The sequence below is a fragment of the Xenopus laevis genome, chromosome 7S (genome assembly GCF_017654675.1).
Source record: "Xenopus laevis strain J_2021 chromosome 7S, Xenopus_laevis_v10.1, whole genome shotgun sequence".
NCBI classification, from domain to species: Eukaryota; Metazoa; Chordata; class Amphibia; order Anura; family Pipidae; genus Xenopus; species Xenopus laevis.
This window is the reverse complement of record NC_054384.1, coordinates 34,674,651-34,693,182: the sequence shown is the minus strand read 5'-3', so window position 1 is coordinate 34,693,182 and position 18,532 is coordinate 34,674,651. Positions and strand designations below refer to the sequence as shown.

The following is an 18,532-nucleotide window of genomic DNA, read 5'->3' as shown; positions in this document are numbered from 1 at the left end:
TAAAGGAAAAAGATTCATCCTTGACTATACAAATAGATAAGCTTCTTGTAGTTTCTGAACTAGCTCCAAAGGTCTTTACAGACTTTCAAGGCAGAAGCAATCACTTACAATTCTAATAATATATAAGGACAATATACATATAGATTCTGTATATATATATCAGAGGTCTTGACTCATCAGCACTAAAAATATTTACTTTCTAAAATAAATCAATCATTTTAATGGTAGAACAGGAAAAGGACAATGATACCCATTTCTGACCACAAACCAACCCATTTTGTCATGTAATTATGCTCCCCAACAGAGGTCAGTTTTTCCCATTAGACCAGCATATTAAATTATCTAATTTCAAAAATGACATGTCGCTGGTTTCAAAATTTCAACTTTTCTTTACTAATCAAGCCCGATTTTAACTTATATATATAATTAATGCTCATGGCTTTGGATCTCATTTTACAGAATAAACAGTAAAAGTAAAATTACATGCTTACTGAAAGTCATATTGTCTCAATTAAAACCAGCACTAAATACTGTTCTCAGAATTCAGCAAGCAGTGATGAATCCCCCAGTCCCTGTGTTATATTATATACGTACTAACACTAATATGGCAACAACAACACCTGGCTCTGGATCTCCTTTTTCTGCATAAACAGTAGAATTGAGATTATACACTCACTGAAACTCAGAAATGAAAGGAAACAGATTTAGAGTGCTCAAAGTGCTGGTCTCTGTACCTGTCATTTTCCTTTTCACCAAATTTTTTTTGCACTCTGTGTGACACTGCCACACTGTGACCCAGTGTTTATTTTACTATACATGAAGCTTCTCCACTCACTGTTAAAGAGACGTCATCATCATCATTCATTTATATAGTACCAGCAAGTTATGAAGTACAATAATTTATAACAAACAGGGGTCTTACAATGATTTAACAAACAATAAAAATGAACTGAGTGCCTTTCTTTCTAGAGCTAAAGGGGCCATTGTTGTGCTGAACATTAGGGAGACTAAAGCAAAAGAGGAACTGGACAGCAGCCCCCAGTTCTGTATAATTCTCCTCTGGGCTACTGGCATAAAGGAGAAAACTGTTAAAGGAGAAGGAAATATTAAAACTAAGTAAGCTTTTTCAGAAAGGTCTATATGAATGTCCTCTGTCATAAGAAACACCACATTTCTTTCCTTCTATTGTGTACACATGGGCTTCTGTATCAGTCTTCCTGTTTAAACCTCCAGGGCTAGGGCATGCTCAGTTTGGTCCTCTCCTCCTCTCTCCTCACCTCTCACCTCCCTGCTGTAATCTGAGCTCAGAGCTATGAGCGAGCTGGGAGAGACTCAGGCAGGAAGTTATGTCACAGCAAGCTAATATGGCAGCTGCTATCCTAAACAAATAGAGACAGTGTCTAGAGCTGTTTACTCAGGTATGGAAAAGCATTCTAAAGAATAAAAATGGTGTTCAAGCTTGGACTGTTGTGGCAAATCTATTGACAATAAACTGTCTTGGTAGCTTTACTTCTCCTTTAATTTTGTTATTTTGAACAGGGTGTTATTTTCCCTAAGGCCATCTGATGGGTAACAATGGGCAAAGCATTTATTGTACATTGTAGATGATGCACTATAGTCATTTCCTGTAAACAAATGGCAGCAACATGATTGTATTTAAGGGATTGTCCTATAGGGCCTCTGGCCTTTCTTGAGTAGCATTAGCCCTATCACTTGAGAAAGGTCAAAGAGGCCAAAACTTTGCCTTTCACACTGTATGCTCTGTTAATAGTCAGTAGAAGATAAACTATTCATCAGAACTGTGCTGCAGCCATGGATTTTGGGCAATTACATGAAGCAAAGCACATGTCTCAACCATAGATGACAACATGTGCAAATAAATTCCAGAGATATTTAGCTGCTGGGAAAGCCCTGTATCGTTTTAGAGAATGTAAATGCCAATCATCATAAGCTCTTCACCTTTTGTATCAGTTATCGGTGGCTTTGTATGTAATTCTTTATGTTTAATCATAATTATTTTATTCTGGCTGCAGGAAAATTAAATTCCTTGGCAGAACACCCTGACAGGCAGACATTTCTTGGGATGGTCACTGAGCAACAATTGGTGTCCCAAGCCATTTTGTACACCAATTATATATAAAATAAAAGCTACCAATAAAACAGTTCTTACTTTGCTACCAAACATTACTGTTAATCACACTTAATGCAAAAGTGATGAATGTACATACACATAGTGCGAAATGACGCTGACGCCCATTAAAGTCTATGGCCGTCAAAATCTTTTTGACGCGCAGCAAATTTTTTTTTGACACGCATCGCCATACAAGTTTTTAGGCGTCATTTTTCACTGCAAAACAAGGATGAAAAAATTTCCCTACCTATGGTGTTTTGACTTACCTTTCTGGGGGGTTCTAAGCAAACAAAAGCTGTAGGGGGGCTGCAAACTGGCCATCAATAATACAGTCAGAAACTTTACGTCCAGTACTGTTCTAGAAAGTGTACTTTAAAAATTTCTGGCCATGTATGTTCTCTATGCTCTGCCCTAGAACAACCTTTGTGAACAGTCACTATATACATACTATACCTGCCTCTTTGGGATGGAACTTAAAACTCTGACCATTTCTCTAGTTTTATTGATTTACAGATAAATAAAAAGCTGAAATATGATTTCTATTCAATCCTCTTGTTACATGCCAATTTGCAACAACTATTACCTTAAAACAGCGCGGATCCTGTTCACATTGCTGCCTGAGGCGGCTCCAGTAATGCTGCCCCCCAGCCATTTCCAAGGGGAGGTAGCAACGCTAATGTGGAGAGCGCTATTGCGCCCTCTCGTCCTAGTAAAGCCGAATTATGAACTACAATTTCAGACAATAATTGAAACAATGGTATAAAATTGATGTTTTCCTTTGAAACCTTCTGCCAGGCTAAAAGAACATAAATCTTCAAGTTGTCATATATCTACTGTATGCAGAGGAAGTTCAGGACACACAGTTCTCTGTTTTACATTTCAGTAAAGCTACATATATTTCAGGAAAATGTCTCAAGATTGCTATTTACTTTTAGGTAAATATTTCTCATTATAAAATCTTAAAGATCTCTATATACAGGTAACATTTCCATGAAATTAGAGGAACATTGCAGCTGCTGCTGGCAAAACAATACATAGAGAAAAGTCACAGGTGTGTTAAGATCTACACAGATGTGATAAGTTTCTTGAGATTCATTCAAGAGAAGAATATTTATTTTGCGCATGAGATTATTATTGTTAGGTTCTGCTGCTCAATGTGCAGTGACTAACCCTTTCGTACAACAGCATAACATCAAACAACTTAACCTTGTCACTCATTCTGTTACTGAACATAGCACCTGTGACATTAAAGCCCAGGCCTCCTTTGAAACTATCCCGTTTCCACCTGCTGATTCAAGCCTCCTCGCTTAGCATTTTTTTTATTTAACGGTTAAAAAATATCAGTAATTAACTAAAAATGCCAAAACTGCCACCACCCAGCAGAACAATAATCTGCAAAATAGCAGAAACCTGTTCAGACACAGAGGGGAGGCTGCAGCATATGTAGATACTCTGCTATGTTGGTTCAAAGTTTGCTTGGCAAGGTTAAAATCATTAATATTACATATTTCATTTTATGCTATCTAAGACCATGTGCAACTGTATGGTTAAAGCTTGTCACTTAGCCTTTACATACAAAGTTACCAACTTATTGGCCTGTGGATGGAGTGTTTGGGAATGCCTGACAATTTTTAGCCAGATATCTATCGGGCAGGTTTGAAAATCCTATCAGGTGAGAACAGCATAATTGCACTGATGTGCTCATTGACCTATACCCACACTTCTACAGTATAATCCAATTATTGGCCCCTGAGCAAACAATCTGCCCAAAATAATAAAGTTTGCAGGTAACCAATCAGTCAGAGATCTGCTCAGTTGGAGACCTTCATATGCATGGCCATCTTAATTTGTACTAATGCAACCTAACCCACGAGCAGGACAATCAAATTACCAGAATATCAGGGCGCCAAGGAAACTTCACAGATCAACAGAATTTTGAGCACAGCTGAGGTTGATGATTTTACCAGTCAAATTACCTAATTTCTTTATATGTGACCTGTTACAGTTCATTTTAGTGGGGGAGGTGATTTTTGACTTTCTCTTTTCTCTCTCTATATTTGTTTGTGCTGGCCGTGTCCCATTGACTTCAGAGCATGGTTTCCTCCTCCAGGTTATTTTTCAGATACAATTATCTGGAGATTATAAACAGATGTTAACACTGGCAGGAAGCCACTCATGGGAGATAAGTCACTGCTACTTTTTCTGCCCTTTTTTTCTGAACTGCTACTTTTTCCTTTTTAACTTGGGGTGAATACTGGGTAAAGCTGGCCATAGATGCAAAGATGTTTTAAAGGATCTTTTCGTTATTGTTAGACCAAGCTTATCTTGAAACGATCATTTAAATGTACGATTTGTCCATCAACTAAAAAGACCATTTCAAGCGATATTGTCTAGTTGAAGCCAGGAACACTGAGGGTAGCTGCCTGCTTGGCCCTGCAAACAATGGGACAATAGATAGATTTCACTGTGACCAATGAAAATTTTCTGACTGATGTCGGACAGAAAATAGTTAGATGCATGATCGTTCGATTCCCACTAACCTCCTGATAATTTGACGGATTGGTTGGATTTCACTAAAATCGGTCATTCATCAAAGAAAAATCTTTGCGTCTATGGGGACCTTAACACTCGAAGTTTAAATCACTGAAATGTAACATATTTTTAACCAGCTACAATTGCTTCCTATTGGTCTCCATAAGTGTCATTAGCCTAAGGGAAACAGATTTATACTGGAGTAAGTGATATAAAATGATTAAAACAACTTCATAAAAAGTTCATTGAAGAGAATATAAAATTAATGATACAAGTACAGGTATGGGACCTGTTATCCAGAATGCTTGGGACATGGGTTTTTCCAGATAATGGATCTTTCCGTAATTTGGATCTTCATACCTTAAGTCTACTACAAAATTATTTAAACATTAAATAAACCCCAAAAGCTAGTTTTGCCTCCAATAAGGATTAAGTATATCTTATTTTGGGTCAAGTACAGGCTACTGTTTTATTATTTCAGAGATATAGGAAATCATTTTTTAAAAATTTGGATTATTTCATTATAATTGAGTCTATGGGAGATGGCCATTCCGTAATTTGGAGCTTTCTAGATAACGGGTTTCCGGAATAATGGATCCCATACCTGTATAAGTATATTCTAGCATTAAAATGAAAAATATGTTACTACAATACATTATTACACATGTTATTATTGCTTTATAAGTGATCCCAAGCTTCCTTCCCAGAATTCCTTCTGTTTTGTATTAATTCACTAACTTTGTGCTATTTTATGTATACATACATACTTACCATCTCACCCTTTTCTCCTTTCTGCCCAGAATGCCCCTACAATGTGAAAAGAAGAGTTGATCAAACGGCAATTTAAAATCCATTTCTAGTTTGATCAGTGGTGGAACGTTAGGAACTGCTTTAACCTCTATGGGACAAGCGCAGTCTCCCAAAACAGAATAAACAAAGGTCGTCCAGTGTGAGCTCTCATGTTTAACTGTTCCTTTCTTGTAATTCTACATGGTTCAGTGCTGAAAATTGGAGGGCACTGTCATTCCTTGTCACTTGCTGAATAGATAAGTTATTGTTTATTTAATGATACAGTGCTGCATATCACATAGCTGCTGGCTGGCACTAAATGGTTTACATATTTCTGGATAGATTTAAAATGGGTAGAAAGTGAAAGAGCGAAAAAGCAATAATCAGTCAGTACATATAAGATCGAATTAAATCACACATGGCATGCAATACAATGTAAAGATATATAACAGGAAATAACAGATATAGTGGTGCCATACTGTATTAAAGTCAAACTCTTCATGCATATGTTACATTGATGATCTAAGCATTAGTCGGAGCTTGATGTGGAATGTTATGTGGCAGGCAAAGAGAACACAGGCAATGCTTTGGAAGATGATTAGAATTCTTTGCAACAAATCCATGAAATGAACACAAGAGGCCACTGTCAGAGAGCTAAATTTGGAGTGAAATCTCATGCCCTGACTAACCTGAGGCTATAAGTGATCTTGTTTTGGATACTCTGTTACCAGAATCAAAAACCTTGAAGTGTACATTACATTTAAAAATCCAAGGGCCAGACAGATTTGCATCTAAGGGAAAAAAGCATGTGCTGCTGGAGGCAGTTCTGCAGTGTTCAATGTGATGGAGTCTGGGAAACTTTTTCATTTAATAGTTAACATCCAAAGACCTACAGAATTAAAGAAATCTGCTGATATATGGCAGCATGTTAACCTTAAGGAACAGCAGTGGTCTGGTAGTCTTTACATGGATTCTGTAATGATTTTTATGATATTATAGTATTTATTTTTAAATTACACTGTTTACACTGCAAATAATTCACTCTGCAATATAAAATTTAATTCCTGAACCACCAAGGGTATTTTTCATAGTGGTGTGTAGGTAGCCATCTCAGGTCATTTTGCCTGGTCATGTGCTTTCAGAAAGGGTCTGGCCACACGGGCAGATTTGGGGTGATTAGTCGCCAGGCGACAAATCTCCTCTTCTTCGCGACGACTAATCTCCCTGATCTGCCTTCCACCGGCTAAAATGTAAATCGCCTGAGGGCAGGCACACGGATCGATTCATTTTCCAAAGTCCCCCGAAGTTTCCTCGTGAGGCAATCTTCCCGAATCTGCCCATGTGGCCAGACCCTTAGGATGGAACTGCTTTTTGGCAGGTTGTTGTTTCTCCTACTCAATATAACTGAATGTGTACCAGTGGGACCTGGATTTTACTATTGATTGCTGTTCTTATATCTACCAAGGAGCTGTGATCTTGTATCAGGGAGCTGTAATCTGGTTACCTTCCCATTGTTCTGTTGTTAGGCTGCTGGGGGGTGTGGGAATGAGGGGGGGTACAGCAGTAAAGAGTGACTGAAGTTTATCAGAGCACCATGACTGTAGGCAGCTTTCAAAATTAAATATAAAAATCTGTTTGCTCTTTTGAGAAACAGATTTCAGTGCAAAAGTCTGCTGGAACAGCGCTATTAACTGAAAAAAAAAAAAATTCTTGCCAGGGGAGTCAATCACCCATATGTAAACATTACTGTATCAAATTCAGTTGCCTTTAGAAGACTTGTTTTACATTCTTATTGAGTTGGGACTAGCTAAGCAGAGACACTTACTGGCATGCCGTCTAATCCTATGGGGCCCTGAAATACAAATAAGACATATACAAATAAGACATAAAAAGTGAATGCTTGCAGATACCATAGTATATGCATTGGACTCAAAGTTTTCAGTGGTGTATCTGAATGATACCACCAAGGGCTGATTTGCTTTGCATTGTTATTTCAGAATGTTGCTGAATTTGCATGGGATGAAAGCTGATATTCACTAAAGTTGGTCATACACGTTAAAATTATGATCTTTCCTGCGACCATTGGTTACCAGTCAATACTAGAGAATCACCCATGCAATTTCTTCCTCAGAATAATCAGAACTGTGTGTGTTCAGAAACAGATGCTTATTTTGAGTTGCAACAAATACTTAATACATCTTTAGCCTTCCAGGCAATATCTCCATTTCTTTCATTACCACATTAAAATGTGTATTGTGCACAACCCAAATGTCACATGTGGTTTAGCAAGTGAAAACATGGCACAATATTTCTAATGGTCAGGGTACACAGGCAGATTCAGGGAGATTAGTCTCCCGGCAACAAATCTCCTCTTCTTCGGGGCGACTAATCTCCCCGAACTGCCTCCCCTGCCTTGCTAAAAGTAAATCGCCAGCGGGATGGCACTCGGAGCGATTTGTTTTCCGAAGTCGCCCCAAGTTTCCTCATAAGGCAACTTCGGGCGACTTCAGAAAACGAATCGTGCCGAGTGCTATCTCCCCGAATCTGAATGTGTGCCCTGACCCTAAAACTGGCTTTTTGTAAATAGCTGATGATTTATTATTCATTATTTGAAACCCTTTCATTGCCCTTTGGCATTAAAGGGGAACTCCCAGAACATTAAAAGTACATCCAATCTGAAGTTGAGGTTTAATAAATCATTTTCAAGATACTGTATAAAGGGCTAATATTATAAATGTCTCAAAGTCTGCAGCAGTTCTAATAAACCAGGCAACCAACAAGTAAGTAGCATTTACTGGACACCTGTTTGAAAGTAACCATATTCCTATGGATTACTAAACCTGGTGCAACTTGAAAATTACTCCATAAATGTTTTATTAGTGTGCCCCTCAATAAAGTCAATAAAACTCCATTGACTAATGCTTGAATTGGTTACTTAGATGATGTGTAATCACTTACTGATACACTATAGTGTAATCCAGCTAGTACAACCAGCTACTCTGGCTATAATTGTGGGACTCAAGCAAGAAAGCTGGAGAAATGGGGAAGAAGCTTACTAATAAAATAGTACTTGTAAAGGTGATTTATATATAATGCCCCATGATTACTTCACCAGTGAGAGTGGTGATGAAGGAATAATCTAATTCTGAATTAGTGCAGGTTTCAACAAATGTAAAATGTTGTATTGTGTGCTCTCTCTGTACTCATGGGAAGATTCCCAAAGCATGTTTGTCTTCCATTTAACTGTAGCTGATTCATTAACCTCATAACAAGTTAATGGGTTAAAGAGCAACACTGAAAAAATGTCAATTGTCCTGCAGTTTCAGTAATAACTTCATAATACCACGTACACAAACCCAAATGAAGTGTTGGTTATCATTACTAAGCATTCTGGAAATTGACCATTGCTAGTTAATAGAGCCATAGTTTAAGTTAGAGATGGGACTGTCAGGAGGGGCACAAGTTGGAAATAATGGCTAGGGGTTGCCTAGTTGTATACTAATACAGGCATGTAAAATTATTTAAGGCAAAAAGGTATACGGTACACAGTGCTTCATAATATATATTTATAAAGCCCCACTGTTTTCATTAAGATCATGCATAAAGATCATGAACATCATACATGTATTTATAAAGGCATGTAATTTATTTTATACCACATTAATGCCACTTGGCATAACCCAATACAAGTAGACCAATTCAGGCATCAAATTAAACCTGGTGTAAAAAGGGTCAGTGCTGAACTGTTCTTTTAATACAATTTATTTTTTAAAGTAACAATTCTTTTTTAATGTGAATGTTCATATGCAACAAAATTTATTACACAGTATCATACCTATGCTTACTGTTGCATTATTAATGTGCTGATTTTTTACACAGCTCTAAAAATATGCCCAAAAGTCAAATTTCTGCTGTAAATACCTCTAAACATTTTCAAGCACTGCTACATTACTGCACAACAGTGAGATGGTCCGTGTTTCCAGCATTCTATCTTATGCAGTTGTTATATAAGTTTCTGTCCACTAGAGGTCTATATATTATCAGTTTTTTACCGGAGTACCATTATTTCATCTATTAAACTGTTTTTTGATTGACTTCAGAAAATTTCTTTTATTTACTTATTTAATTTTTGAGCAGGCTGTCAGTTTTAAAATAGGGCAAATGTAAAATTTTTATAAAGTAAAATATGCAGGAAAAAAAGAAACCAACTTGGACTACTTTGTTCATATACCATGATATATAAACTTCACAAGATATTTCCAATGTACAGAAGGAAACAGTACATCTTTATATATAACATACATATTCATATACATATTCCTGTCTGAACTCAAGTAACTAAAGAACTGTTGCAAAACTATTTTTTAATGCAACAACCTTTTTGTGCCACAATAGAGGAAATTTAAGTTTTGGGGATTCACATAATGTAAGTTTGATCTATCCTGTTATGGTCAGCAGTGGGCGAATCACAATAATAATGGCTTGGAACTTCTTTTTGTGGCTGAGACCAATAAAAATTAACTTACTGGAAAACCAGGGAAACCTCGAGTTCCAGGCTGCCCCTAAGAAAAAAACAGAGAGAATAAAAGAAAGGTTAGGAAAATTTCTAGTAGAAAGAAAGGCCAATGCTAATGGCTATTTTTCTTCACCAATTATGGTGATCTTGGTTTTCGCTTCCAAGAGTAGAGCATTACGAATATTGCAAACAGTTCTATACTCATTACATCTGACATCACAATAAAATACGTAATCAGACGCAGCTGACATAATTTTCTTCCTACAAAAGACAAACATTGTAAAAAGCAGGGATCCGGAGTCAAAGGAAATATCCCAGAGGATGTCATCCTTTATCCGCTAACTAACCCCGTGAGGAACATCCTTTATCCGCTAACTAACCCCGTGAGGAACATCCTTTATCCGCTAACTAACCCCGTGAGGAACATCCTTTATCCGCTAACTAACCCCGTGAGGACCTGACCCTGTCTGAACCAGGAAGTGGATGAGAGGACGCCGAGACTGTGGGACACGAGGCAACTAGAGTGTCCAGGAGCAAGATCGCAAAAATAGCGAGCGCAGCATATCGTGAAATTGTGAGGAGATTAGTGATACCGCTTCGAAAGACAGGCTGAGCCTTACCACACTGCGGATCAATATCTACTTGTAAGCCGTGTCCGGGAAATCCTGTATTAACTAAGCAGGGCCCTGATACCGGCTTCTACAATACTTCACATTGGTGCGGTTTTTGTCTTTTCTCTGTTTTAAAGCTAAGAAGCGATCGCCAGCTGTGGACGCGACATTGGGATATTTCCTTTGACTCCGCATCCCTGTGAAATACAGGGAATATTTGAGACATTTGGGGGACACAAAAGTTGGTGTATTTATTTTTAAACCGAAGCGCATACCAAACCAATTGTTTTAATATTATTTTAGGGGTGGAATCCCTTTTTGTACTTTGCGCATCCAGAGTTTTATTTTTGCGCAAGATTTATACCACTGTATATCTTATTGTAAAAAGCAGAATCATTTTCCTGTTAAGAAAAACACCACAATTATTTTTATTACTACATTTAATCTTGGTTTTTTTATTGGGAGATTTTCCATCTAAAAACAATTAAACCTGCCTTTCTTTTTAGTTCTAGTTCTACATATTTTTGATAATCTCTTTTGTATGAAATGGTGTGCAATTGCGTTATCCATATGTGATTTGAGGAATAAATGTTATCTTGCATGTTATCCCATACAGAAACCATTATTATCCGCTCGATTGGCGACATCACCAAACGAGCGGATATCCCTGTGAATGGCCACCTTTACATACATAAACAATTGGAATATATCTAATTGTACCCAACACCCTAAATCATAGGCTTTTGTCACACACCTTGATAGCTGACGTATGGCAATGATCAATGCGCCTATGATTAAGAGGTCTCCTTTCATTGGCATCAGTGAATGGAAAGTACCACAAGTAGCCCTGTATCAGTGATTATCACCCTTAATATGTGAGCTTATTGGGCTAGTAATCCGTAAACTGCGAAAACTACAAAATGTTTTTATTGATGTCAGTAGGAAAGACAATTACCAGTGGTCAAAATGGCATTGCCTTTATTCTTTGCATTTACTCTCTGTTGATCTTCCTGATGTTCTATGCACTCATCGTAATATTCATCTAACTAACCCATCTAAATTTCATTGCAATTCAGTGCCCAGAGCCTTCAAAACATCTTTCACTTGAGCAATATTTTACTTTCAGTAGAGCCCTGCATTTGTTGCTGAAATATATTCTCCAACATCCCTTAACTGTTGCACAATATAATAGATCAGATTATGTTGAATTTTAAAACTGTTCTCATGGTTTATCTCATGAAAACTCAATAGAAGTCTATGGGAAAATCTGAAACTGAATCAGGAGATCGGGTTTTCTCATTAAACTGAATTTCACTCTCTATGTCCTTTGTAGTTTATCTTCTACAAAGGCGATAAAGAACAAAACTAAAACTGGCCCTGGTAAGTAGATTCTCAGGGTGAAACAACTATTAATCACTTCATGTTAAGAATTTCCTGAGAGCAACAAAGTTCCGATCCTTTGGAAATAGAAGATAATTACACTTAAAAGGGTTTAATAATTAAACTAGGGTCCTCTAGTTTCCATTTTATAACTGAATCTTTCCTGGACCCCAGCCACTTAAGAGTGTAAGCTCTATGGGTAAGGATTTGTGAAGTGCATATTGAAAACCATGTACAGGTATGGGACCTATTATACAGACTACTTGGGACTTCGTGTTTTCCGGATAACAGATATTTCTATAATTTGGATTATCATGCTTTAAATCTACTAAAAATCATGTAAACATTAAATAAACCCAATAGGCTGGTTTTGCTTCCAATAAGGATTTATTATGTCTTAGTTTGGACCAAGTACAAGGTACTGTGTTATTATTACAAACAAAGTAAATCATTTTTAAAAATGTGGATTATTTGATAAAATGTGCTAATTAATAATAAAATACTACAAACTGAGTATCCCTCAAATCAACCATATAACCATACCAAATACCATGCAAACAACCACTGTGAAATTTTGCTTACCCTTAAAATACAGAGGAGTTCATATTTATATGTACATATGGACAACAGCAAATTATTAATTTAATTAGGAAAAGGGATGTGCCAAATGCTTAAAAAATTTCTGTCCCATCTGTATTCTATTGCTTGTTGATTGCTCTTGGGGACTAAACTTTGGCAACTAATTTCAGAGATATTGGCCTCTAGCTGGAACTTTTTTTTTTAGCCATGTTTATTTGATTAGTTCACGTCTTGGTCTGAAGTCTGACATTACATGGCTTCTACCCAATGCAAGAGTTTGGACACTTGTGCAACAGACCTGAAACATTGCACAAGCTCCTTTGGGATTCAGCAAATCAAAGGCTACTATTGCTCACAAAGCAAGGATTATTTGACGGCTGACTGTAAAGTCAGTATCTTAGTTCTGTACGCTGAGCAGGAGGAAACCAGTTAATCTTCTGTCACAGTTCCAAAGGAGCATAGCAGCCACTAACTAACAGATGACAACAGACATTCTTAACTCAGATTAAATTTCTAACCTTGTGCAAGTGGGTCAATAATGTTATAAATAAAGCAAAAACATATATGACAACAATAGCTTTTATAACTATAAGGTCGCTGCTGGTATAAAATGGTGATCCTTAAGGGCTAAAACACTAATTCGAAAGGTTTTAGATGGCAAATAGTCGAATTCTTAAAGGGACAGTACATTATAAATCTCGAAATCCAAATTTCGAATTTTTTTAAACTCAAATCGAATTTGGACTATTAGCCATTCGAATAACACTAAAATAAACTCAGGCCCGGATTTGTGGAAAGGCCACCTAGGCCCGAGCCTAGGGGGGCAGGATTTTAGGGGGGCGGCATGCTGCCCAACCGCACCCAGATTGGTTCAAAAACACTGGAGATGTACTGGAGATACAATAGTTTTTTAAATTTCCCATGTGCCAATCCCCATTGATGATGAAAATTTGCACAAATAAAGGGGGGGAACAGGGGTGATGAATGGCAGTGGGCCTAGGGGCGCCCACTATATAAATCCGGCCCTGAATAAACTCACAATTCGAATTTAAAAATTTGAATTTTGAATTTGACCCTTGATAAATCTCCGCCTAATGATGACTTTGTAACTATACTCCCAGTTTTACTTTTCATTCACTGCAGTTATTTTTCACCTCGTCAAATAGAATTTTTTTTTATGTTTTAATCCTTATTTTCATATTAGCACATCCAGATATGTTTCCCTATTGTTTGACTGCAGCAATATGGTGTTTAGTAATTTTTTTTAATTATTTAATACAAACATGGCCTTCTTTCTGGCCACACACACACGCAGAAATATTTTATAGAATTTGGTTAATTTGAGACTAAATCGAACAGTGAAAATACGGCTGCACCTGCAATTTGTCTGGGAAAAACAGGTCAAGGGATTGAAGTCAGCTGCATATGCACTGGCCTAACTGTACCTTACCCAATAAATCAAATGCCAGTACAAATGGTTGAAGCGTCTGAAAGCCAGTCCATGTCTGGGCTTAGCCTGCCAGTCTCTTTATTAAAATGGCACTTATTTTGCACTCCAAAAAAGATAATAATAAGTAGGAAACTAGTAATGGGCAAATTTGCGCAATTCGGCGCCGGTGAAAAAACGGCGTGAAAATTCGCTGACATAAATTCGCCAGTGTAAAAAAAACGGACGCTGGCGCCGTTTCGTGAATTACGAATTTCGCTGGATTTTTCGTCTAAACTAAATGGCGCCAATTCGCCCATCGCTACAGGTAACATTATTACTTTGTAATTGTCACATTAGCCCCAGATGTAAATTAAATATGTTACCCAGACTATACTTTCCAGTATACAGAACCTTTTAGAGTCTGCCTATTCTGTAATCAAATATAACCTGTAAGTTCACCCTCAACTTTTGTTGCATGAGCCGATAAGTGGAAAAGCTGTTATTCATTTTGAAATTGCTAGTAAAATGTGTTTCATTAAAAAAGAGACTTTTATTTAGTTGCTACTAAAGTAATATATTACACAGCTCATGCATCCTGGTAATTGAACTCAAGTTTAAAGTTCAGCATTAGCATCTCTGATATAAAAATTTATACAATGCAATTTCCAATTTTTTGTTTTCTTATCCTTAATCATGCATAAATGTGTCTTTTGAAATAACACAAAACATAAAGTCACATCCATGCTATCCTTTCTGCAGCCGTGAGTAGAAAAGCAGGTGAACTTTTACAGGAGATAAGCTGTTTCTTATTAACATTTTATTGTACATGTGACATGTAGGAAAAGCAGATGTTGCTTTTAGTCCAACTGTTTGGCTTTCACTTGACCTCAGTCAACTACCTGCAGAGCCAGTGGAACATGTACTTGTGTTCATTTGGTAGTGTTGAAGGAGAAATATAAGCAGGTAAGTGTTTTATCTCAACAGGACGATAAAATCTATAAGTAAGGCCTCACAAATCTTTTACTCGGAATTCCTATAACAGGAAACTTGCATACACTTTATTTTTCTATTTAAATTATAAGAAGCACATACAGTACAACACTTAAAACCTAGTTCCATACACAGTACTGAACACAATGACAAAAACATATTTTTTAACCATAATTACTAGCTTAATTGGCTAATTTGCAGATACAATATACTTTTATTTATTAAAAGTAGTTTTGACACAAAGTAATAGTCCTGCCACTTTACCTTAAAGTGAGATTTATATAGCACCTTCTACCCATAGTTCTAGCCCAAAGTATTATACAGATATGTATGCAGAACCCTTATTACGTGTTTATTTTATAAAGTAATATGAGCAAACGTATGTATGCAGAAACCCTTATTACGTGTTTATTTTATAAATTAATATGAGCAAACTTATGTATGCAGAAACCCTTATTACTTGTTTATTTTATAAAATAATATGAACAAACTTTGTGCAGTGAACATAAGATCCATACATTGTTTTAATTATTCTCCAATGGACCAGTAAAAGCTGACTAGAGATATCTGTATTAGAGCTAATTTAACCAATTAGAGGTTTCTGGACTACAGCAACGGCTTTTGGACCATGGCAGATCCACCTGGCTATACATTTGTATACTATGGCATTTCTGATTGACTAAACATTTTTGGACTAGACAGTTATGTCTAGTTACTATGATTACTTTATTTAATTTTAATGAGGCTTATGTGATTATAATCATCATATTATATAATATTGATTGCACATCCTCCTCCTTTCAAGTCTCAACAAAAGTTACAGCAATAATTGAAATAGTATCATATATAAATAAAAATAGTGACTTTTGCATGTTTCTTATATAACAAAGACTAAACTAGATACGTACCAAAATAATACACTGCTATTTTCTTCTTTCAAATCAAATGCCAAATACATTATTTCTGGCAGTTAAAAATACAGAAGAAAGTATGATCTAAGTAGACCTGAGATGTGGCATGGAGAATTTCAGAACACACACCCTGTAATCTTCTCTGGCACAGACCAACAATGGGTACTGGTATTCTCCCTTAACACTGAAGCAGTCAGTTTGCATTCCTACATTTGTGCAACACTGCTAGAATGTTCTACACACAACCTCAGAAGCAGAAGCAGCCGTGTTGCACCACTGTCCTGTTGTATGGCTAGGAAACACAGGAAAAAACAGTGCCCAGTGACTTAGCAAACAGTCTCTATCTACACACCAATCACACTGTAAAATATCTTCCTATCTAAAGACCTGCCAGTGAATCCCTTATAAAACCAGGGTTGTGCAATTTTATAGCTATGAAATTGAGGATTCAGGTGGGCAAAATGAGAAACACATTTGAAATTCAATAATGGGAATAAAAATGTACAGATGTGAAAATATGCACATTATCGTGCAGTCTAGTTACATCATGGAAAAAAGCAAAGACTTACAGGAGGGCCACGGGGTCCTATAATGGACATGCCAGGTTCTCCTGGAACACCCTGCAGAAATATAGATAGAATGAAAGAAATAGAATGAGAAAAACTGTGACCGTGAACTGAGTGTTGAGAGTTGGTAAGGTGCATAAAACAGGAAGGAGATTGTGGGAAAGGAGGGGCATTATATAGGAGACCATGAAAAGTGAAGAACTTGCAAAAGGAATGAGTGAATGATATGGATATCTGCTTGGTCTGTGGGTCTGAGTGTGAAATTAGAGCTCACCACAGAAAAACTCACCCACTTTCCAGTGGGGTTTTTAGAAGCACATTTATCAATAAGTGAAAGTTAGAATTCACCATTTGATAAATACACTGCAAAAATCCCATAGGAATGTATAGGAAGTAGGGGAGTTTAACACTTAGATATATCTGTCCCAATGTACTGTAACATTAGTGAAAAGAGTGGAAAAGCAGGTTCTTTGGGCTTTGGTACATCTAGACCTAAAGAACATAAAATGAAATAAAAAAATATACTGAAAGCTTTACAATTTAAAATGGGCTTTGCTATTAATTAGAGGAGAAGAAGGACATACTGTAATAGTAGAATAGGATCTTCTGCTATCCTGGGGTGATCTCTATGGCCTATCTTGTATCAGGCTTAAGAACTAAAAAGCCTCTGGAACAAATGCAGCAATTACCTACAAGTCAGGGTTGATCTACAACAGAATTAAGAGGAAGTGCATAAGCAAGGGGTGTGGCCAAATGCCAATATACTCCACCAAATTTACCAAGCCAACACTGTGCTGCAAGGCAGCAACACTAACCACTACTCTACCATGACAATAAATTATTATTAAAGGAAAACTAAACCCCCCAAACAATGTAGGTCTCTATAAAAAGTTATTGCATAAAACAGCTCATATGTAAAATCCTGCTTCATATAAATAAACCATTTTCATAATAACATACTTTTCTAGTGGTATGTGCCATTGGGTAATCATAAATAGAAAATTGCCATTTTAAAAAATAAGGGCCGCCCCCTGGGATCGTAGGATTCACTGTACTCACAAACATACCAACAAACCATACATGTTAGGTCACATGAGCCAATTAACAGACAGAGTTGTGTCTTTTGCTTCCACACTTCTTCCTGTTACAGTTAGAGCTGAAGTATTTCTGGTCAGGTGATCTCTGAGACAGCACACAGACCATCACGAAATAGTGGCTCAAGGCAAGAGATGTAAAAGGGCAATATTTACTTAAATATATATTCCAGTTTGGTAAGATTCTTTAATATGCCACTTAATATGATATGAACTATCTGTTCATTTTGGGGGTATAGTTTTCCTTTAAATGATTCTAATACTAAACTAAAATATTCCAGTGAATATTCTAAATATGATGTGGCAGAATTAACTTCATACCAGGCTGAAAGCTTTATACACAACTTTGCATGACCAAATTAATATAAATCAGCTATGTTTCTTCTGAGCACTGGATTCTGATTTTTTAGAATAGGCAGGTTGGGGCTTATACTGGTCATGGGGAAGATTAACTGGCTCCTAATAAATGACCATAGTAGTTGTATAAATGTGATAGGAATTTTAGATTGTAAACTGCACTGGGGAAGAGTCTGTTGTATAATCTCTGTAAAGCGCAATGGACTATAAAAATATAGGATAAAAATTAGCATAAGTTAGCAATACACCTAGGCGACAAAGTTAATTCTTGATTTAGGCAATATGGTAGTATTTGTTTCCACTAGAATGCCAATCTATAAGTGTCCTACTTAAAGGATAATGTAAAATATGCCAGTGTGCATTTTGTGCCATGTTACTACTGCTTGATAACTGGTCTTCTGAGCATCACTAGGAATTTTCCTTTGCTCTTTACTGTCACATTGTTTACAAAATAAACAGTAAACAAGAGAAAACAACATTTTCCAAAAACTGCAAAATCATAAAATAAACTTACATTAGACATTAGAATTAAAAAAAAAAAACACCACAAAATGAAAGTGTTTTAAAGGAATGACAATATAATATAGTATACACTATATAGTATACACTATAATATAATATAGTGTTGCTCTGCACTGGTACAACTG

At 36.6% G+C, this 18,532-nt stretch overlaps 1 protein-coding gene across 5 annotated transcripts in view; it reads right to left on the bottom strand.

Moving 5' to 3' along the window:
* The window catches only part of LOC108697509 (collagen alpha-1(XIII) chain-like), a 201,843-nt gene that overhangs the window by 77,856 nt on the left and 105,455 nt on the right, over window positions 1-18,532 (bottom strand). For all 5 annotated transcript variants that reach the window (XM_041571115.1, XM_041571116.1, XM_041571117.1 and 2 more), the window contains exons 5-7: window positions 9,979-10,014; window positions 7,278-7,304; window positions 5,435-5,470 (exon numbers count right to left, since the gene is read on the bottom strand). In XM_041571115.1, the coding sequence (XP_041427049.1) occupies window positions 5,435-5,470; window positions 7,278-7,304; window positions 9,979-10,014 (99 nt within the window). The remainder of the gene's footprint in view (window positions 1-5,434; window positions 5,471-7,277; window positions 7,305-9,978; window positions 10,015-18,532) is intronic.